Source organism: Pogonomyrmex barbatus, unplaced genomic scaffold, assembly GCF_055798465.1.
Source record: "Pogonomyrmex barbatus isolate J1 unplaced genomic scaffold, ASM5579846v1 scaffold3, whole genome shotgun sequence".
Taxonomy (NCBI): Eukaryota; Metazoa; Arthropoda; class Insecta; order Hymenoptera; family Formicidae; genus Pogonomyrmex; species Pogonomyrmex barbatus.
Genome location: NW_028297127.1, coordinates 13,472,831 through 13,489,845, shown reverse-complemented (window position 1 = coordinate 13,489,845; position 17,015 = coordinate 13,472,831). Strand labels below are relative to the sequence as shown.

Here is a 17,015-nt window from a genome sequence, read left to right as displayed (position 1 = left end):
CCTCCGTAATCTGGTCTGGGCTGTTTTCGGACGCGGACGCACGTTTTGCATCGCGCGAGCAAAGTATTCAGTGAAGTATTTGTGTGAACACGTGTTTCCGTGAATAGAAATACCGCTAATTAAATACGACGGTGATTAAATATATCGCGATACGATACAGCCGAAGACCGGATGGTTAAATCGGACGAGAAAAAGTGAGAATATTCGTTAACTACTGTGTAATACCGAAAGATGTCGGAATACTTTGCGAAATAAAAATTTTTAATATAATCTGTTTTTTATCGTGAATATTAACGACCGAGTTTTCCTAACAATCCATTTTCTCTTTAAAAGAATTTTGTGAAAGACATCGTTAATAAGAATATCAATGGACGCGTCAGTAGCAGCGACAACTTTTTAAAATTAAAATTCCTTTTAACGAAAATTTCGAAAAAGTTTGCTTGAAAGACCACTTAATCATATTTCTCGATTATAATTTATAAATTTCATCACACGTCTCTTTATAAAACGAGAACTCGCTGCCTCAGTATTATCGAACTTGAAATCAGATTTTCCCGGAAGGCTAGCGCATTAAAGTTATTAGAGAACTATGCAATAAGCGTGAGACACGGAGGCGGTTTTTTCTTTGACGTTCTTCCATTCGTGTTTCGCAACGTGACTTAATTGCGTTCTTTCGAAAGATACTTCAGCCCATTATTAAACCGCACGGTGTATCATGCGAATCCCACTGCGCTTTTGTTGTGTCGTTCGGTCTCGACGGAATCTCGGGTGTCGTAGTGATTAGAAGTTAATTTTGAAGTCAGACGTATTACGAGCCCACGCTCGTGTTTCGTCGAGTAAAAATAATACTGGAATAATACTGGAGTGACATCAATGACGATAACTGGCAACCGGACGAGTTTGTGATTGACTGATCGGTGTTGTACACTCGTTATTGGAAAAGTGGCATGCAGGTGTTATTACGCGGAGATGACATAATTCGCAGTTGCGAAAGTTTAGCGGGAATAAGTGTGCGGGGAGCGGCGATTGTGTCGCAATTGTTCTTGCAATTTTTTTTTCCTTCCTTTCCTGGTATCAGTCGCGTGTATCGAGGTATTGCGGCGAAACCAGCCACGAGGATGAACGTCGACTGGCTGTGCTGTGTGAGATGTTGCTCGATATCGGAATCAACGGCCGGCGAGGCGATTGTGATAAAAGTCACGTGAGTTTCGGGTCCATATGGACCCGCGTTGCTCTTCTCTCACGATTAAGTTTCTAGAACAGTCGGCGCGACGGACGGCCGTCGCTTACGCAATTGCGACATTCCTGCGTGGAATTTGGAAATTACGTTCTTCACATTTTATAAGGCTCAGGGACATTACGTAACCGAGACTCGTTAGCATTTCTATCAAACTCATTATAAATGCTCATCGCAAAACGTGAAAGATCTTCCTTTAAACTTTACATTTGAAACTCTAAACTTAAATCGGTCTCGGTTGAAAGCTTCTTTGAAGATATTAAATTTCGCTTGTTATACGATTCCTTTAACTTAAAGGACAAAGGAAAGGCTGGTTACGATTTATGCCGTGACATTTTATGTAAGGCGATTCTCCGTACGCCGATACTTTACGTGGAAATAATACCTCAATTGTAGAAACTTCAATTGTTCAAACTTGTAACTCGAACGTTTCCAGGTAGAAACTGAAAACGTTCGGACAATTCGATGAAGCTCAAAAATTCGTCCGCGAGTCTACGTTCGAGTCTTGCCTTACATCACCGAATCTATATGCTGCATATAATGAATACATTTACACAATCACATACAGATAGGCGAATAATAATGCCATCGAAGAATCATAATTCAAATTAACAAACAACACTCCTCGGATGAATCGGCGACAAATTCCATTACATTGAGCTGTCGATCCGCGCCGGTCGGTTCCTTAGGAGCGTGTCGAAGGTGAGACAGCTAAGAGACGGGTAAAAGATCTCGTAGACGTTATACCCCTCCCCGTATGCTGACCGTATACCACCATCTGGGCGTTTCTCGTGTGCATTGTAGGTTGCTCGAGTTGGCCCCGAAGCTAGGACAACGGGTGCATTTCGCGGAGGGCACGAACTTAAGATGCCGCGAAGATCCTATACCGTCTGATTCAAAGATAAGGTCAGCAGTTATCTAAGTTACGGACCTCGAAGAGCGATTTCTCTCTTTTCTTTTCTTTTTTTTTTTTTTTTTTTTTTTTGGTCAAAAGATTAGTTGCGCAGAAGAGAAAAGAAAGTGAAAAAGAAGAATTTAGTTCGACTTTTCTTTTAATGCGAGATTTCTTTTAATGCGAGGTACCACGATTTTAGTAACATCGAACGGCCATTCGTCGATTTGAAAAAGAATTCTTTGATTTCTCATCGCCGGACTGTTCTCGACTTGATTCTCGTATGACGCTTTTAATTTGCAATCTAAGTTACACATGTGTCCTATTAAGAACTCTCTGACACAGCTTCTTCGAGATCGATGACGGACGCGTGTCTTATGGTTGCAATTCGCGCGAGTCCATCGTGAATACGAGAATTTAACGCACCGGCGATTCCGGACTAATATTTGAAGTGACGTCAGAGAGAAAGAGAAACGTTCGATAGTGGATGTAAATTTTGCTTTACAATGTTTATTTCACAGTGGTTTGTTTTGTAATGAAAGAATTGTATATAAAAGTGCAAATGAAAATGGCATTCTGAGAGCGAAAGAGGGAAAATGAGAAAGAAAGAGAGAAAGGGGGAGAGAGAGAGAGAGAGAGAGAGAGAGAGAGAGAGAGAGAGAAAGAGTGATTTAAATTATATCGATAAATTTCCAATAAACTCATTTCTGAATGAACAAACAACTATGCGAAACATGATATTTGAATATCTCAAATTTCCAAATAATATAAACACCATTAACGTCATTCGATGACTGCCGACTTCGTACCGCGTTCCTCTCGCATTCTCTCTCTCTTTTCATTCTTTTTTTTATCATATGGATCTCAATTCCTGGCCAATACGCTTTATATTATTGCGCGCATGGTCGTGACAACCTCCGCGAGAGGTGATCCGTCGCGGAGGGCGCATGAGCGGAGTATGATGATGATGAGGAGGAGGAGGAGGAGGACGGTGGAGAACGGAGGCGCGCACACGTACAACCCCCCGCGTTCTCTCTCACCCCTTTCGCCATCGGTCATCGACGAGCCCTGGCCTCGCGTTAGTCCGACCGGCAATCTCGCCGTGCCGCGTCGCGTCTCCATCGCCTCGTACGAAACCGCGCCACCGTACGTTCTCTTTTTTTCGCGGGTCGCGAGGAACGCGACCCGTGCCGAGAGGGCTCGAGAGACCATTAGACCCCTAAATGCGGAGGTTCCGAGAAGGACTGCGAGCGAGGGACGGGAATTTCAGAGGGAAAGGACCTCGTTAAATTCATCCCTCATGCGACGACTCGTGGACGGTGCGTAGGTGCTTCTTATTCGAAGGATATTACGGCTTGCAAGAGGGAGAGAGAGAGAGAGAGAAAGAGAGAGAGTGAGAGAAAGGGAGAGGGAGAAAGAGGGAGAGAAAGAGACGAATCTCGAGGGTGGTGAGAGTGGAACGGTGCGCGAGCTTCCTCAGTAGAATGTGCTCTATCATTGATCGAGTATATGGATCGACTGACGTGGCCGAAGGTCGTTCGGAATAACGAACAGCCTGGTTGTTGAATGAATATTTGACCTGCAAACGCGGGGATCTAATCTTTCGAATCGTTCCTCGACCGTTCGTCCCGCATAAATCCGTGGAATTTTGGCCCTCGTTACCGTTGACGTTCGATCGATCGTCGATATCCTTAACGAGAAACGATGACGAGCGTGGAATCTTAAAGAGATTTGGGCCGGCCGAGAAATGTCTCGTGACGATGACACGCGGTTTAATCGATCCCCGATCACCAAGGAATCACCAAGGCTCGATTTCGTCTCGTGCGGCGGCACACACGGGGGTGCTCGCAACCCCGTCGTATCGGCGAACATCGACGATCCCGATTACCACGCGTCACCGTGAAAATAAATTCCGGTGCTGGAAAACTCGATCGATGATGCCAGTCACTCAAGAGGAGAGAGCCGCGCTGTGAGGGACGGCAATAAAGAAAGAAAAAGGAAGATATATATATATATATATATAAGGATATATCTATAGAGAGAAAGAGTGATTGAATGCGAGAGGGGACAAATGAAGAAGGCGAAGAAAAGCGGATGAAAACTTGCCCATCTCGAGTGATTATCGTCGAGTTTGCCGGGATCGTTCTCGCGGAATACAACAAGGTAATCTCCATTATAATTCGCTAGTTATCGCTTGACAGCCTGATGTTTCGACGGAAGCCGGTCAATTTGCGCGGTCATAAAGATCTTCTAACGTTAAAGAAGTGATCGAAAACTTCGTTCCGAACTTTGTTCCAATGTAATTTCAAAGTAATCTCGAAACATACGAAAGCGGCGAGCAAACATTTGGAGCAACATCGACTGGCAACGAATCAGAATTGAACCATACGTTTCCATACGACTGGAGTCGCTGCAAAATAAACAGCTCTTTGTGCATGTCGATCGAGGGAAAAATCGTGCGGGCCTTTGAAAAAGAGCTGTATTTTTCCAGCCTGTGTTTTTCCTTTCCCGATATCAACGAATATTTTGCTTGCTATTGCCTTTCTGACGATTGATAACTATTATTCTGAGTATTTTCGAGGACTCGAGGATTTCAGCATAAATATTGGCGGCGAAGGTACTTAGAATGGGCTGCAAATCGGCAGCTAAGTCCACGCTGGAAGAAGAGACGGCCGCGTCGTCATCATTGTCGTCGTTGTCATCTTCGGTTCAGCAGAAGACGATCCAGAAACGAGGGTTGGTACGCGACGGTGAGTCCGGTTTTGGGGACGACGAGGAGAGTGGGGAAAGCAACGTGGCCGCACGTGTCTCGCCCGAGAGGTCGTTTTTGTTAAGAAAGAGCAACGGAACGTCCGTCGTCGTAGACGACAGTGTCTCCAGGTAGCTATTAAGCGAGAATGCAGAAGTTGCGCTCGACTTTCAAGAGATCGCGCACTCCCACGGGGGCGGAAATGAAGTCGCAGTCCAGCCTCGAGGTGCCCAAGCAGATCAGGTCGGCCTCCTTCGATGAGATACAATTGCAGACGAAGCGGCAGGACGACCGAACGACCTCCTCGTCGTCCTCGTGTTCTCCAGTGAGGTCGCAGGATTCGATTCGCGGCAGGAGAGGCTCCTCGACGTTGAAGGTTCCACAGTTGACTGGCCAGCGTTCCAAGAGCTTCGACGCGTATTCCGCGAGTTCCGGCTCGTCTTCGAGCCAGCAACTACCAGCGGGCGGGATCGAGCGGCCGGAGACGCCGATCATCCAAGTCTCCGGCTGCTATCACTGTGCCTGCGTCGAGGAATATAGAAGCCTCTGGCTGGTCGAGAATATCTCCAAGGAGGAGGTCGACGACAGCGAGGCTCGCGATGCCGACAGCACGGATCTGTCCGAGAACGAGTCGGATCACGAGGACGAGGCGAAAAGGGAGAGCAGCCCGGAAATTCGGGTTACCCTGACATCCGACAATACTTCGTGCGAGCCGCAATGCATTCCACCTCAAGTGGCCGAGGCCACATCTGCCGAGCCGGATTCCGAGGTCAGACCGGATTTCCCGGAGAGACAACGCAGGTTGTCCAGGCAGGAAGCCTTGACCACCTTCCCTCTGGAGCATCTTCCCGCTCTCGCGTCGGCGGCGACCACGTCGGAGGTAGATGAGGATGACGATGACGAGGAGAACGAAACCGTCGAACCCAGCAGACCCAAGTTCGTCGTGCGCGATATCTTCCTGACCGTGCCGGAGCTGAAACGGGACCGTGCCGCCTCTGTTGATTCATGCTTCAATAACAACAAGAATGGCGGCGTAACCGACGCGGACTCATTGGCGGTACCGCAGCAGAACATCAGGTCGAAGAGCGTCGACATTGTGCTGCCGACGGACGCGAGGACAAGATACACGGCGCTCCTACCTGGGAAAGAACCACGACCTTCGATAGGGTGGGTACGTCTGATTGGATGGAGCCATGACTTCCTGGAATGTTCTCCCGTTCTCAGCACGTCACCCGATACAATTCAAGATTACGCTGACAAGCACGTTTTTAAGTTATGCATTTGAATTTTGTTACGCGCGACTTTAACATTTGAACTTTATTTATCGCCAATCTTGAACTCGATAAGCAGTTCTCCATCGCAAACATTCTATTCTTTTTATGTACTGCTTTTATATACTGCTTTTTGTTTTATTTAAAACAATTTTTAAATTGAATTTAACTGCTAAGATATGGATTTTAATTTCAGTTCATCTATTTTGTAATATTGCACAGCTGATTATGTACTATTAATTTAATTTTTATTATCTAAGAATATTGTAGAAATATAGATTTTTCGGGGGCATAAACATTGATATTTGCATTGAGATTCTTTTTAAATATGAAAGTTGTAAATATAATATGATATAATAATTTATATAATATCGATTTGTATTATTTTAACATATATTAAGTATATAGTAACTCACAAAAATCACGATTGGTTAAGAATTATTTTTTTAATTTTATTTGAAGATAATTAAAGCATATTTTATATTTCTACTTTTTTTTTGTAAATTCATTCTTTGTTATTTATATCTATTTTAAATTTGTTGTGTTCTATATATACGATAGATGAGTTAAATTAAAATATAATTTTAAGCAAAAACATTTGAATATTCTTTTTCATTTTGCTTAAGCACTTTTAAACTTTACATATCTTATGACACGCATATACGTAAAGTACACAGAAAACTATGGTGTACAATGTTATGAATAGAATTCTATCCTGAATTCTGACGCGACCTATAGATCGTCTAAAGTGGTTTTAAAAAATAAGCACGAAGACTTCTATTATCGTGCTGCTATTTCCGTCTCTTTCCTCTATTAACGATTCTACTTAAAAGCAACATATAGAGCGCTTATATAAATTATTATTCAGAGCATATCCAGAGAATCGCCATAAATAGCAGTGAACGTTCTCGAAAAACCGTACATTTATATATTAAAAAGATAAAAAAAGTGTGTTCATTATTGTGCAGAAAATTAAATATTTAGAAGGTATATTGATCGACGAACTATAAGTAAATTAGAGTAGAGTATCGCACGCACCTTTCATGCGTCCTGATTAATAACATTGTTTATTTATCACGACACGTGTCGAGATAAATAAAAGATATTCTACATCAAAAGGCCTCATCTAAAAAGCAACCATAGTCGTTAAATTTTTATACTCGAATTCCGGATGTTCGCTTTGCTCCGACGGGGAGCTGGACTTTAATTATTCAACGCAGCTTAAATCTTTGAGGATACTTTTACCATTTCAAAGGTACGATATGATTTCGTTCTCGCGCTTGTCAGACTCTCATGAAAAAGGCACGAGCGTTGGGAATTTTAATTATGTATACAAGAGAGAGAGAGAGAGAGAGAGAGAGAGAGAGAGAGAGAGAGAGAGAGAGAGAGAGAGAGAGAGAGAGAGAGAGGATATGTGTACTCACTTTCTTTTGTATCACATCTTATTTCTGTACGATGAAATAAATTTTATATTTAAAAACAAAATTATCAAAATATTTTATTGCAAACAAATCGTAACGTCGTAGAAACGCGAAACGTAAAAATTAAATCCTTTTTTATAATCTTTTTATAAGTATATGAAAGTCATAAAAAAAATGTATATTTATATATTATTAATGTAAAAATGAAGAAAGTTCTATGAGTATTTGATACGGTGATTCTAGAGGAAGAGAGGATAGTGTAGAAGATAGCAGAGACGGGAGTAGCTCGAGTCATCGCGAGCCTCGATCGACTCCAGATTGGGGACCAAACGCATTTAATGGAGAACATCTTTGGGTACCAACCGCTACATCCGGCGACTTCTGTTACGTCAATGATTGTTCTGTAAGTTCTGAAGATCATAGAACGAAGAATGAACGTTTAACAATTTTAGAAAAAAAAAAAAAAAAGAAAAAGATGCATTCGAGAGGAATTAATCGAACAAATCGCTACGTGTTCTTTCATTTTTCTCCACTTTTAGAAACACGGACCCCGATTGAAGTGTCCGGCATGTCGTGTGGTGGCTCACGCCTGCTGCGTAGGAAATTTAGAGTTCGCCTGCAAGCCGAGCTTCCGCGATGTGGGTGTGCGTCAATATCGCGAGCAAACGACGACCCATCACCACTGGGTTCATCGACGATCCCAGAAAGGCAAATGCGCCAATTGCGGCAAGTCCTTCCAATCGAAGCTCAGCTTCAGCTCGAGGGAGATCGTGGCGGTGAGCTGCAGCTGGTGCAAAGCCGCTTATCACAATAGAGAGTCATGTTTCAATGTACAGAAAATAGGTGAAAATTGCGAATTGGGCATCCACGCTTCCATCGTGGTACCACCATCATGGATTGTAAAACTTCCCCGTAAGGGTAGCTTCAAGAGTAGCTTGAGAAGATCACCCAGAAAGAAGAAATCCGGCAGCGGCGGTAGTGGCACATCCATTCGCCGGAAGAATAAAGAAAAAGAGAAAGAGGAGAGGGAGAAAGAGAAAGAAAAGGAAAAAGATCAGGGAGAGTTGTGGATCGTTAAGCCCATACCCACGGCCACGATAAAGCCAGTTTTGGTTTTTATAAATCCGAAGTCTGGTGGTAATCAGGGAGCGAAATTACTGCAAAAATTCCAATGGCTGCTTAATCCAAGACAGGTTTTCGATCTGACGCAGGGTGGCCCAAAAATGGGGTAAGTAAAGCGTTCCGCTGAATCGTGTAGTAGAAAGAAAAGTATGGAAGGAAGAAATAATTTGGAATCGGTTAATTAAACGAAAATGTCGATCTTGTAGACTGGAGCTCTTCAGGAAAGTTCCAAATTTGCGTGTGTTGGCTTGCGGCGGCGACGGTACGGTCGGCTGGGTCCTATCAATTCTGGATCAAATCGGTGCTTATCCAGCGCCGGCGGTCGGGGTGCTTCCTCTGGGCACCGGAAACGATCTGGCGAGAGCGTTGGGATGGGGAGGCGGTTACAAGGACGAGCCTATCGGCAAGATTTTAACGAGCATAGGTGACAGCGAGACCACCCTGCTAGACAGATGGCAATTGAAGGTCGAGAGAAATCCCGACGCCAAAAATGACGACGACGGCGGCAAGGGCAAGGAAAATCTGCCACTCAACGTCGTCAACAATTACTTCTCTCTCGGCGTGGACGCTCATATCGCCCTCGAATTTCACGAAGCTCGAGGTGAGGCTCCTCAAATTTCTACTTGCATTAAATTATGTTGAAATTGTTAAGTTACGATACATATTGTGATCTTAGTTTGAATGAAAAACTGATCGTGTGATCGAACAAGCTTTTCTTCAGAACATCTTTGATCTTTCGTTGATGTCGACAATTTTTTCTTGTGTTTTTTTTCATTTTTATTCATTTTTTAAATCAAGATTTTCTACGTTTGTTATGAGATGCATTGTATGTAAAAAAAAAAGAAATTTCGCCTAATAAACCCACTGCGATCCGCTTGTAGAGGCTCACCCGGAGAAGTTTAACTCCAGAATGAGGAACAAATTATTCTACGGGCAGATGGGCTGCAAAGACTTGCTGCTTACAAAATGGAAGGATCTCTCGGATTTCGTGACGTTGGAATGCGACGGTCAGGATATGACGCCGAAATTGAGGGAGCACCGGGTTCACGCCATACTGTTTTTAAATATCGCTTCTTACGGCGGTGGAACGCATCCGTGGAGCGCGGGAAGTGGTTCCAGAGAGCCTGCCATGGACGATGGCTTGATCGAAGTAGTCGGTCTGACTACGTACCAATTACCTCTTTTACAAGCACGTGGACACGGCACCTGCATAGTGCAATGCAGCACGGCCAAATTGGTCACAACGAAGACTATACCGATGCAGGCAAGTATAATACGATATCTTCATATCGTATTTCAAATTGGCATTATTTTAATAGCAACTCTTTATGTACGAGATGTAATCCAAAATCAATCTTTTCCTTCTTTCTTTTTTTCTTCTCTTATTACATGAGTTGTTTTTTCCAGAAATATATTTCCAAATTGCTTTATTTTTTAATATATCTTCGAATATTAATCATAAATTTGCGGATAACATTTTAATAAAAATTTAATTAAAAAGAAACTATTTTACAAATTCTACCTAACAATGTTATATTTTATGTAATTTAATGTTTTATAATGTTATAGGTCGACGGTGAAGCTTGTCGCTTATTACCATCTATTATAACTCTAAGTATGTTAAACAAGGCTACGATGTTAGCGAAAAGAAGAAACACAGGAAAGCCACATCAACACACAGCGAGATTAGATAGACTAAAGCTACCCGTGATGAGGATAAAAATGACGGATTACGAGACTTATCATCATGACAAAGATAGATTGAAGGAAGTGGCAGAGTCATGGCTCACGGAACCTCTAGATCTTGAAGCTACAACCGATCTGGATAGCCTGAGGAAGATCTTGGCGAAAGATTATAATATGGATTCGTGCTGTTTCCTTGATTGTGAGTTTCGTCTCGTATAAATTACATGCAAATCGATACGGTTTTTCTATGCGAGAAATATGTATGATTTTTACTTTTCTTTCTAGCATGCACCGCGGAAAGATTCTTCAGAATCGATCGCGGTCAAGAACAATTGCATTTTGTGACGGACGTTGCCGTGGATGCCGTGTACATACTCGATGAAGAAATCGCGCAACAGCAAGAAGGCCAGGCGGAATCTAGCCGGATTGTCGCGAATCAGGAAGCCGAGACCGCGCACATCCGCGTGCCGAGGTACGCGAGATATTTTCGTACGGATCTACCATCTATATTTTTTTTTTTCTTTGAAACATATGATGTGATATATGATATAGCGACGAACATCTAAAGGAGATGCCAGCTGTGACAGAAGGGGAGAAACGGCCGAACGAAGACGCGCGGAAACAGGAACAGCCGTCCTCAGCCGGGAAGATCAAACTTTCCAGGCAGCCCGAGAGCATTTCCTTCGACAGAGAATTCGAGGGTCAGGATGGTGTCAGGCCGAAAAATCCGGCGAGTCGGAATTCCTCGGACGTGTCGTCGAGCGAGAAGAGAAACGGCGAGTCGAACTCTTTTATAAGCCGCGAAGCTTTGAAGCAGAATTCCCGTGTGATCGCACGTGCCGAACAGTCGCAACATCAGGCTGACCGATCTCTCGCTTTTATCAGGTAAGACCCTCGGAATCGAGGGTTAGTTGGTTATTCGAATGATCTGGGGTCGAGAAGGGTGTCCACGTATAACATTAGGTAGAAGACGGGGAATCTCCAATGAAGATCACTGGCGGCTTTCAAAGCGTAGACCTTTATTCCACACCAGTGCCTTTTAGGTAGCGTAAAGTAAAAGGTACCGCGATTCTCGACGATATATTATGGATTATTCTAAAGAAAACTCCACGTGAGCCTCCACTCTTTCTGCGATGCGTTACGTAAACCATTGCTCGATCGTGCGCTTCGATTATCTTTGCTCGGATAATTTATTCGGATAATAATTTACTATCCACGATGTTGCGGAAATAATTTCGAGAAAAATCATATATTTTTTGCCTTCTTTTCTTGCAGCCCTCGCGATAGACTGTTCGGCCTTACCTCGGGAGTTCACGAATTCTCTGCTGATTTACTCGAGAAGAACTGCGATGAGATACTAAGAGCGGCGAAGATCGGCGATCTATCGACGTTGAAGCAGCTTCATCAGAAGAGATACTCGCTTCTGTCGATCGACGAAACTGGTCAAACGGCACTGCACCTGGCGTCGAGGCATGGTCACAAAGATATCGTCCGATATCTCATTGCCTGCGCCCCGCCGACGATTTTAAACATGATCGATAATGATAAGTAAGTTGACTGCAAAACAATCTCGAAGGAAATTCACGTTCAAAATCTGCGAGAAATTAATCTTAATTAATTAATTAAGCGAATGTATCATTCGTTGTAAACTCGTCAGTTCTCTCATTTTATTCCCATTGCATTTTACTCGTCTTGATTCCGATGAGAAGAAGAATAAGAATTTTTATTTTTATTCCAGAGGGCAAACCGCTTTGCATAAAGCCGCCCAGAACAAACGCCGTTCCATTTGCTGTATGCTCGTAGCCGGCGGCGCGTCTTTGATGGTGAAGGATCGGCACGGGAACACGCCGCATCAGCTCGCGCTGATCGCGGAGGATCACGACCTAGCTGCGTATCTGCAAAGTGAGTAATCGCGTAATCGTCCTTCTGGTCATAGAACTGAATCTTCTCGTAACAGTCGATTTGTCAAATTAGAAAAAATATTTTATAACTTCGAGACAATCAGTGAAATCCCGTTCCGTTCTTCGCGTAACTCCAAGTGTTTTCTAGTTATATATGATTTATAACTAGAAGATTTACAAGTGCTTGTGCTTGTATCACTAGGTCAAGAACACTTTCAATTGGCGACGGACGAGATGGAGAGCGATCTTTGACCTCCAGCGTTGATTTCCACGGCCTGAACCGCCCTGAACGACTGTGACGTAAGAGCCGCTACTGTCGACTTTCTGACGACGTTTTTTGCGGCATTTTTCTCGGCGACGTAACGTAAATCGCCACGTGATAATCTGATATTCCTTCGTATGTTTGACGTCAACGATTACGTGTTTGCCAAATGCTGTCGTATTTTTCTTGTCGGTACTTCGAAATTATTCTCTAGGAACAACAATTTCACACTACACATATATACAGAAACACACACACACACACACACACACACACACACACACACACACACACACACACACACACACACACACACAGAGAGAGAGAGAGAGAGAGAGAGAGACACGTACACACGCATACGTATATACGTAATTACGTAGCTGTTTTTAACCGATAATAAGTCTTTATTTTTCTCATTCGTAAATTTGCCTGAGGCTTGTAGCTCCACTTATATCCTTATACAAGTATACAGCAAGTGGACCATAAACGGTCAAGGAGCGCCTCAAATTGCTCCTAAGACATACAAATTTATTTTTCGTACAATATTCAACGTCTCTCCGGTCCAAAATGAGACAGTCAGTTTTATATATCTATATAATTATAAAAAGATACGTAAGATACACACACACACACACACACACACACACACACACACACACACACACACACACACACACACACACACACACATATACATATTTGCGGAAGATTTTACAACAACTCTTTAGCAACTCCGTAAGCAAAGAAAAACAGACAAAATGGATTAGTCATCACGTTTGCGCGATTGAAAAGCTGGAGAATCGTTTACAGAATTCCAGTGACGAAACATTGAATCTGTGCCAACTGACTGAATCATGAAGGAACACATTGATGACAATGCCAAACGGAGATTGACTGTCTCATTTTGGATTGTGATGTTGGAGCATGTGCAAAAGTATATACGAAACGTTCATAGTCCCCACTCGAAATGAGTGCTACAAGCGGATCGATAATCTGTTAGTTTTAATCCAGGAAAAATCTTAGAGGATAAAACCTTAGAGAGAAAGGGAGAGAAAACGGTGGGAACGAAAAAGAGGGTACATTCTATAAATACCAAAATGTAAAAAGGGATCAACGTACGAACACCAATTAGTAGCTAGATGCAGTCTATCTATATTATCGTACTATTACTATTACTATTATACTATTACTACAATTATTTTTCTGTCGGATTGATATATGAGATCTATGTACATATATATATATATATATATATATATACGTGTAGAGTTTTTGAGAGGCGCTCATCATTTGGATATGCGCGTATTTCTAAAGAAAGGACGCCGCTCACAAGTCAATACGATCGTGCACGCAACGATTTCTTTCTTTCGCGCGTCTTAATCGAGCCCATTTACTTATCGATATACTTCTGTGATCCTCTAGAATCCCTTCCAATTTATATTTCTACTGTATTACGAACGAATGTGTGAAGCTTTTGTATGGCAGCGAGTATGTCCTCTGTCTTTATCTCTTTTTTTTTTTCTCCATTGTCAAATATTGTTCGGTCGATAGTTCGCACATCGTCTTCTGGTTCTGAAATGACAAAGAGAGAAATAGGAAGCGAGCGGAGTGCAATCGAGCATGACCGAGCGATTGAGCTTGTTTGTTGATTTTAAACGACAACCCTTTCGTAAGGTTCTCAGTTTCGTTTGACAAAGCGAGAAGTGGTCGTTATAAGGATATTTAGTTTGTTCTCAAAATAGAGAATGTACACTGTATTATTGAGTATTAGTATTGCAGGAGTCGCGTACTCTCTTGAATCTTGTACACATGAGTGATTTTCCAGTCGCTCGATTATTTCGCAAGCGATAGGAAAATCGTCATGTCGAGTCGGATAAAATCTTAGGTATCACGTATCACAAGAACAAACAGAAGGAAAATATTGCTGTTTCGTGACCGCTAAAATTAAGTTTCACGCGAGAATGCATAGATGACTTACTGAAATGTTGCGTTTCGATTGCGACTTAGGAATAACAGCGGATATTTACTTTAGACTTCGTTTAGGCCGCGATGTATTTAACGATGTAAATTACGAACGCTGGTCTTTCATCGATTTTTTTCTTGGGAAAAAAATCGACTCTGCGCACTCGTGTAGGAGGAGGAGGGGCGCGATGTCTAGAACGTCTTCGCTTATCTTTACCGTTCTTTCGGAGTATTTAAGAAGAAATGCCTTTCGCGATCCGTACCTGTTGTACCGTTGTGGCTAAAAAAAAAAAAAGCAGAGAGAGAATTTACTGCAGAACACTACAATTCGTTGTAGAATCATTGTAGGGCGAGTAAGAGTATATCGGGTATTGTAGGCGTGTATTTTACGTCGAGAATGAGGGTAATGAGAGTAGCGTTAGTTTGATGATGCCCGATAATACAAAGGCATTGAAACCGATATGATCTCGCGAGGTTTAATTCTCAAAAATTTAAGAACGAAACAGAAGAGATACATATTTTGTGCCAGACAATTATATTGCCGCAGAAGAACGTAAAGAGAGATCACTCTCGCGTTCTCACGATAATTTTTTTATTCATCCGTTGCTCGTATCGGTTTCAATCCTCGAATAGTACTAGGCCCGAGATTAAAGGAAAAAAAAAAAAAAAAAAAAAAAACAAAAAAAACAAAAGAAGGAAAAGAAAAAGAGAGGGGGAAATTAATTAGGATTTCCCGGGTATATAGTGACGCCTTTATATAGCGGCGGTGGGAGCGCTGGCTCGGCTCGCAAATCTCAATTTAAGTTTTTAGAGCAATAAATTGACGACAATCACGACATTTCGGCATAAGCCAGCGCCCGGGCCGCGACTGTTACTTCTCTCCCGTCCGTTCCTTCTCCCCTGTTCCATTTCCTCATCAAAATACGAGAGATTGTCTCGTTCGTTGTCGCATTAACAACGAGACAATCCCGTGTACACGAGCAAGATGCGCCTATAGATGGATGGATGTGTACACAAATGATTTTGAAGATCACTCGATCGAGAGGACTTGCACTATTTAAGATGATTAAATCAAAGAACGAATGTAAACTGTTTTGAAAGAAGGAAGGAATAAAAATAACTTTAAATATTTAACTAAATATATATATATATATATATATATATATATATATACATATATATATATAAAATATAAAAACTTTTTAAATATATATTATACAAAATATTAAATATTATTGTTCTTTCTTCTCTCTGTCTCTCTTTTTCGTTTTCACTTTTTACAAATTTTCTAAGATCTTAATAATATTTCCATAATTTTTTAAATAATATCTTAATTTCAATCATTTTTAAGCCAATTACGAGTAATTCTTTTATCGTTGGTGTGCACATCCAAATTAATGTGTTTTTCCGGCCGTGACAAAAAGAAAATCGTGTACACGGAGACCTAAAGTTTCATTTCCTCTCTACTTCTCATAAAATTTACGAGTCAAATAGATAATTTATAATCGATATTATAATATAATCTTGTTACTCCGTGTTCGTAATTTCGAAGTTCGTTGTACTTGATTGTACTTGATTGACTGGACGACAGAGCGTCTCGAATGAGCCTTACTTTTATCAATTTTCTCTCTTCTATCGCGAAAATGAGCTCTTTTAGATTTACAAAACACAAATACGTTTGATTCCAGAAATAAATTTCTTTCGGTCTAAAAGCGTTCCTTGCGTAAAAATAGCGACGGATATTTCTACTTCGAGTTTCAACATCGATATCGAATCACAATACCTCTCGATATAAAAGAACTTTAAGGTCGTCCAGTCGTATTGAAAATGTTACGAAATATTAAATAGTATATAGATTCGAATTACGGTTATTCTACGGAATTTCTTAACTATTCTAGAAATTACTCATCGAAAGAGATTCTGTCCATTCGCCTGTTAGTTCTTCCATCGAACGTGTGTCTTCAAACATTTCCGAGAGAAACAGTTTCGGTCGCCAATAAGTTTTTTTCAGTCCGTAACGAAGATGGATTTTATTTTCTATGAAAATATAAAGATACTGAACTTTACGGAAGTTTTATGTATACACATCGATACACTTTTCAATACACGATTCGCGCAATTTATGCGGCGCAAAGACACATCGTGTGCTCATATATAAATTTCTAAGTCTCGTGAGATAGGCTTGGGCGGACCAACCAATGACTAGTTTATTTTATTAAAATAGACGATATTGCTGTATTATCTGTAATTTTTAATAATCTATCGAACAAAATAACTCGAGCTACCGAACTGTTCTCGAGGCACTCTCCGAGAACAGCGGAACGATAATAAAATCGACTCCAAACAGGTAGAAAAATTTTCACATATGAAACTTGATCGACGTGGGGATGAAAGGTCCCGCGTAACATTGTGACCTTCCAACAAATTCCCGACATATCTCTATGTATTTTTAATAATAATAAGCGTATTGTTCAATTCACATTTGTGATGTTTTGACATATGAGATATATAT

General features: G+C 41.7%; 1 protein-coding gene across 3 annotated transcripts; it reads left to right on the top strand.

Moving 5' to 3' along the window:
- The first annotated feature begins 491 nt into the window (after positions 1-491).
- rdgA (retinal degeneration A) lies at positions 492-16,982 on the top strand. 3 transcript variants are annotated; one of them, XM_089080150.1, is made up of 12 exons: positions 492-1,201; positions 2,042-2,143; positions 7,814-7,973; positions 8,110-8,798; positions 8,899-9,293; positions 9,574-9,956; positions 10,262-10,577; positions 10,664-10,850; positions 10,931-11,263; positions 11,654-11,926; positions 12,117-12,280; positions 12,482-16,982. In XM_089080150.1, the coding sequence occupies exons 1-12, from the start codon at positions 948-950 to the stop codon at positions 12,529-12,531; spliced, it is 3,306 nt and encodes a 1,101-aa protein (XP_088936276.1). In that variant the 5' UTR covers positions 492-947; the 3' UTR covers positions 12,532-16,982. The 3 variants fall into 3 exon arrangements, with proteins under 3 accessions (XP_088936276.1, XP_088936277.1, XP_088936275.1); XM_089080149.1 differs by lacking the exons at positions 492-1,201; positions 2,042-2,143 and adding exons at positions 2,265-3,448; positions 4,168-6,045; XM_089080151.1 differs by lacking the exon at positions 2,042-2,143 and having other exon boundaries at positions 607-1,201.
- The last annotated feature ends 33 nt before the right edge of the window (positions 16,983-17,015 follow it).

Coding starts and splice junctions, on each gene's coding strand:
- rdgA (XM_089080149.1), top strand. CDS start 5,027: ATGCAGAAGTTGCGCTCGACTTTCAAGAGATCGCGCACTCCCACGGGG. Junction 7,974..8,109: donor GTTACGTCAATGATTGTTCT/GTAAGTTCTGAA, acceptor CTCCACTTTTAG/AAACACGGACCCCGATTGAA. Junction 12,281..12,481: donor CCTAGCTGCGTATCTGCAAA/GTGAGTAATCGC, acceptor TTGTATCACTAG/GTCAAGAACACTTTCAATTG.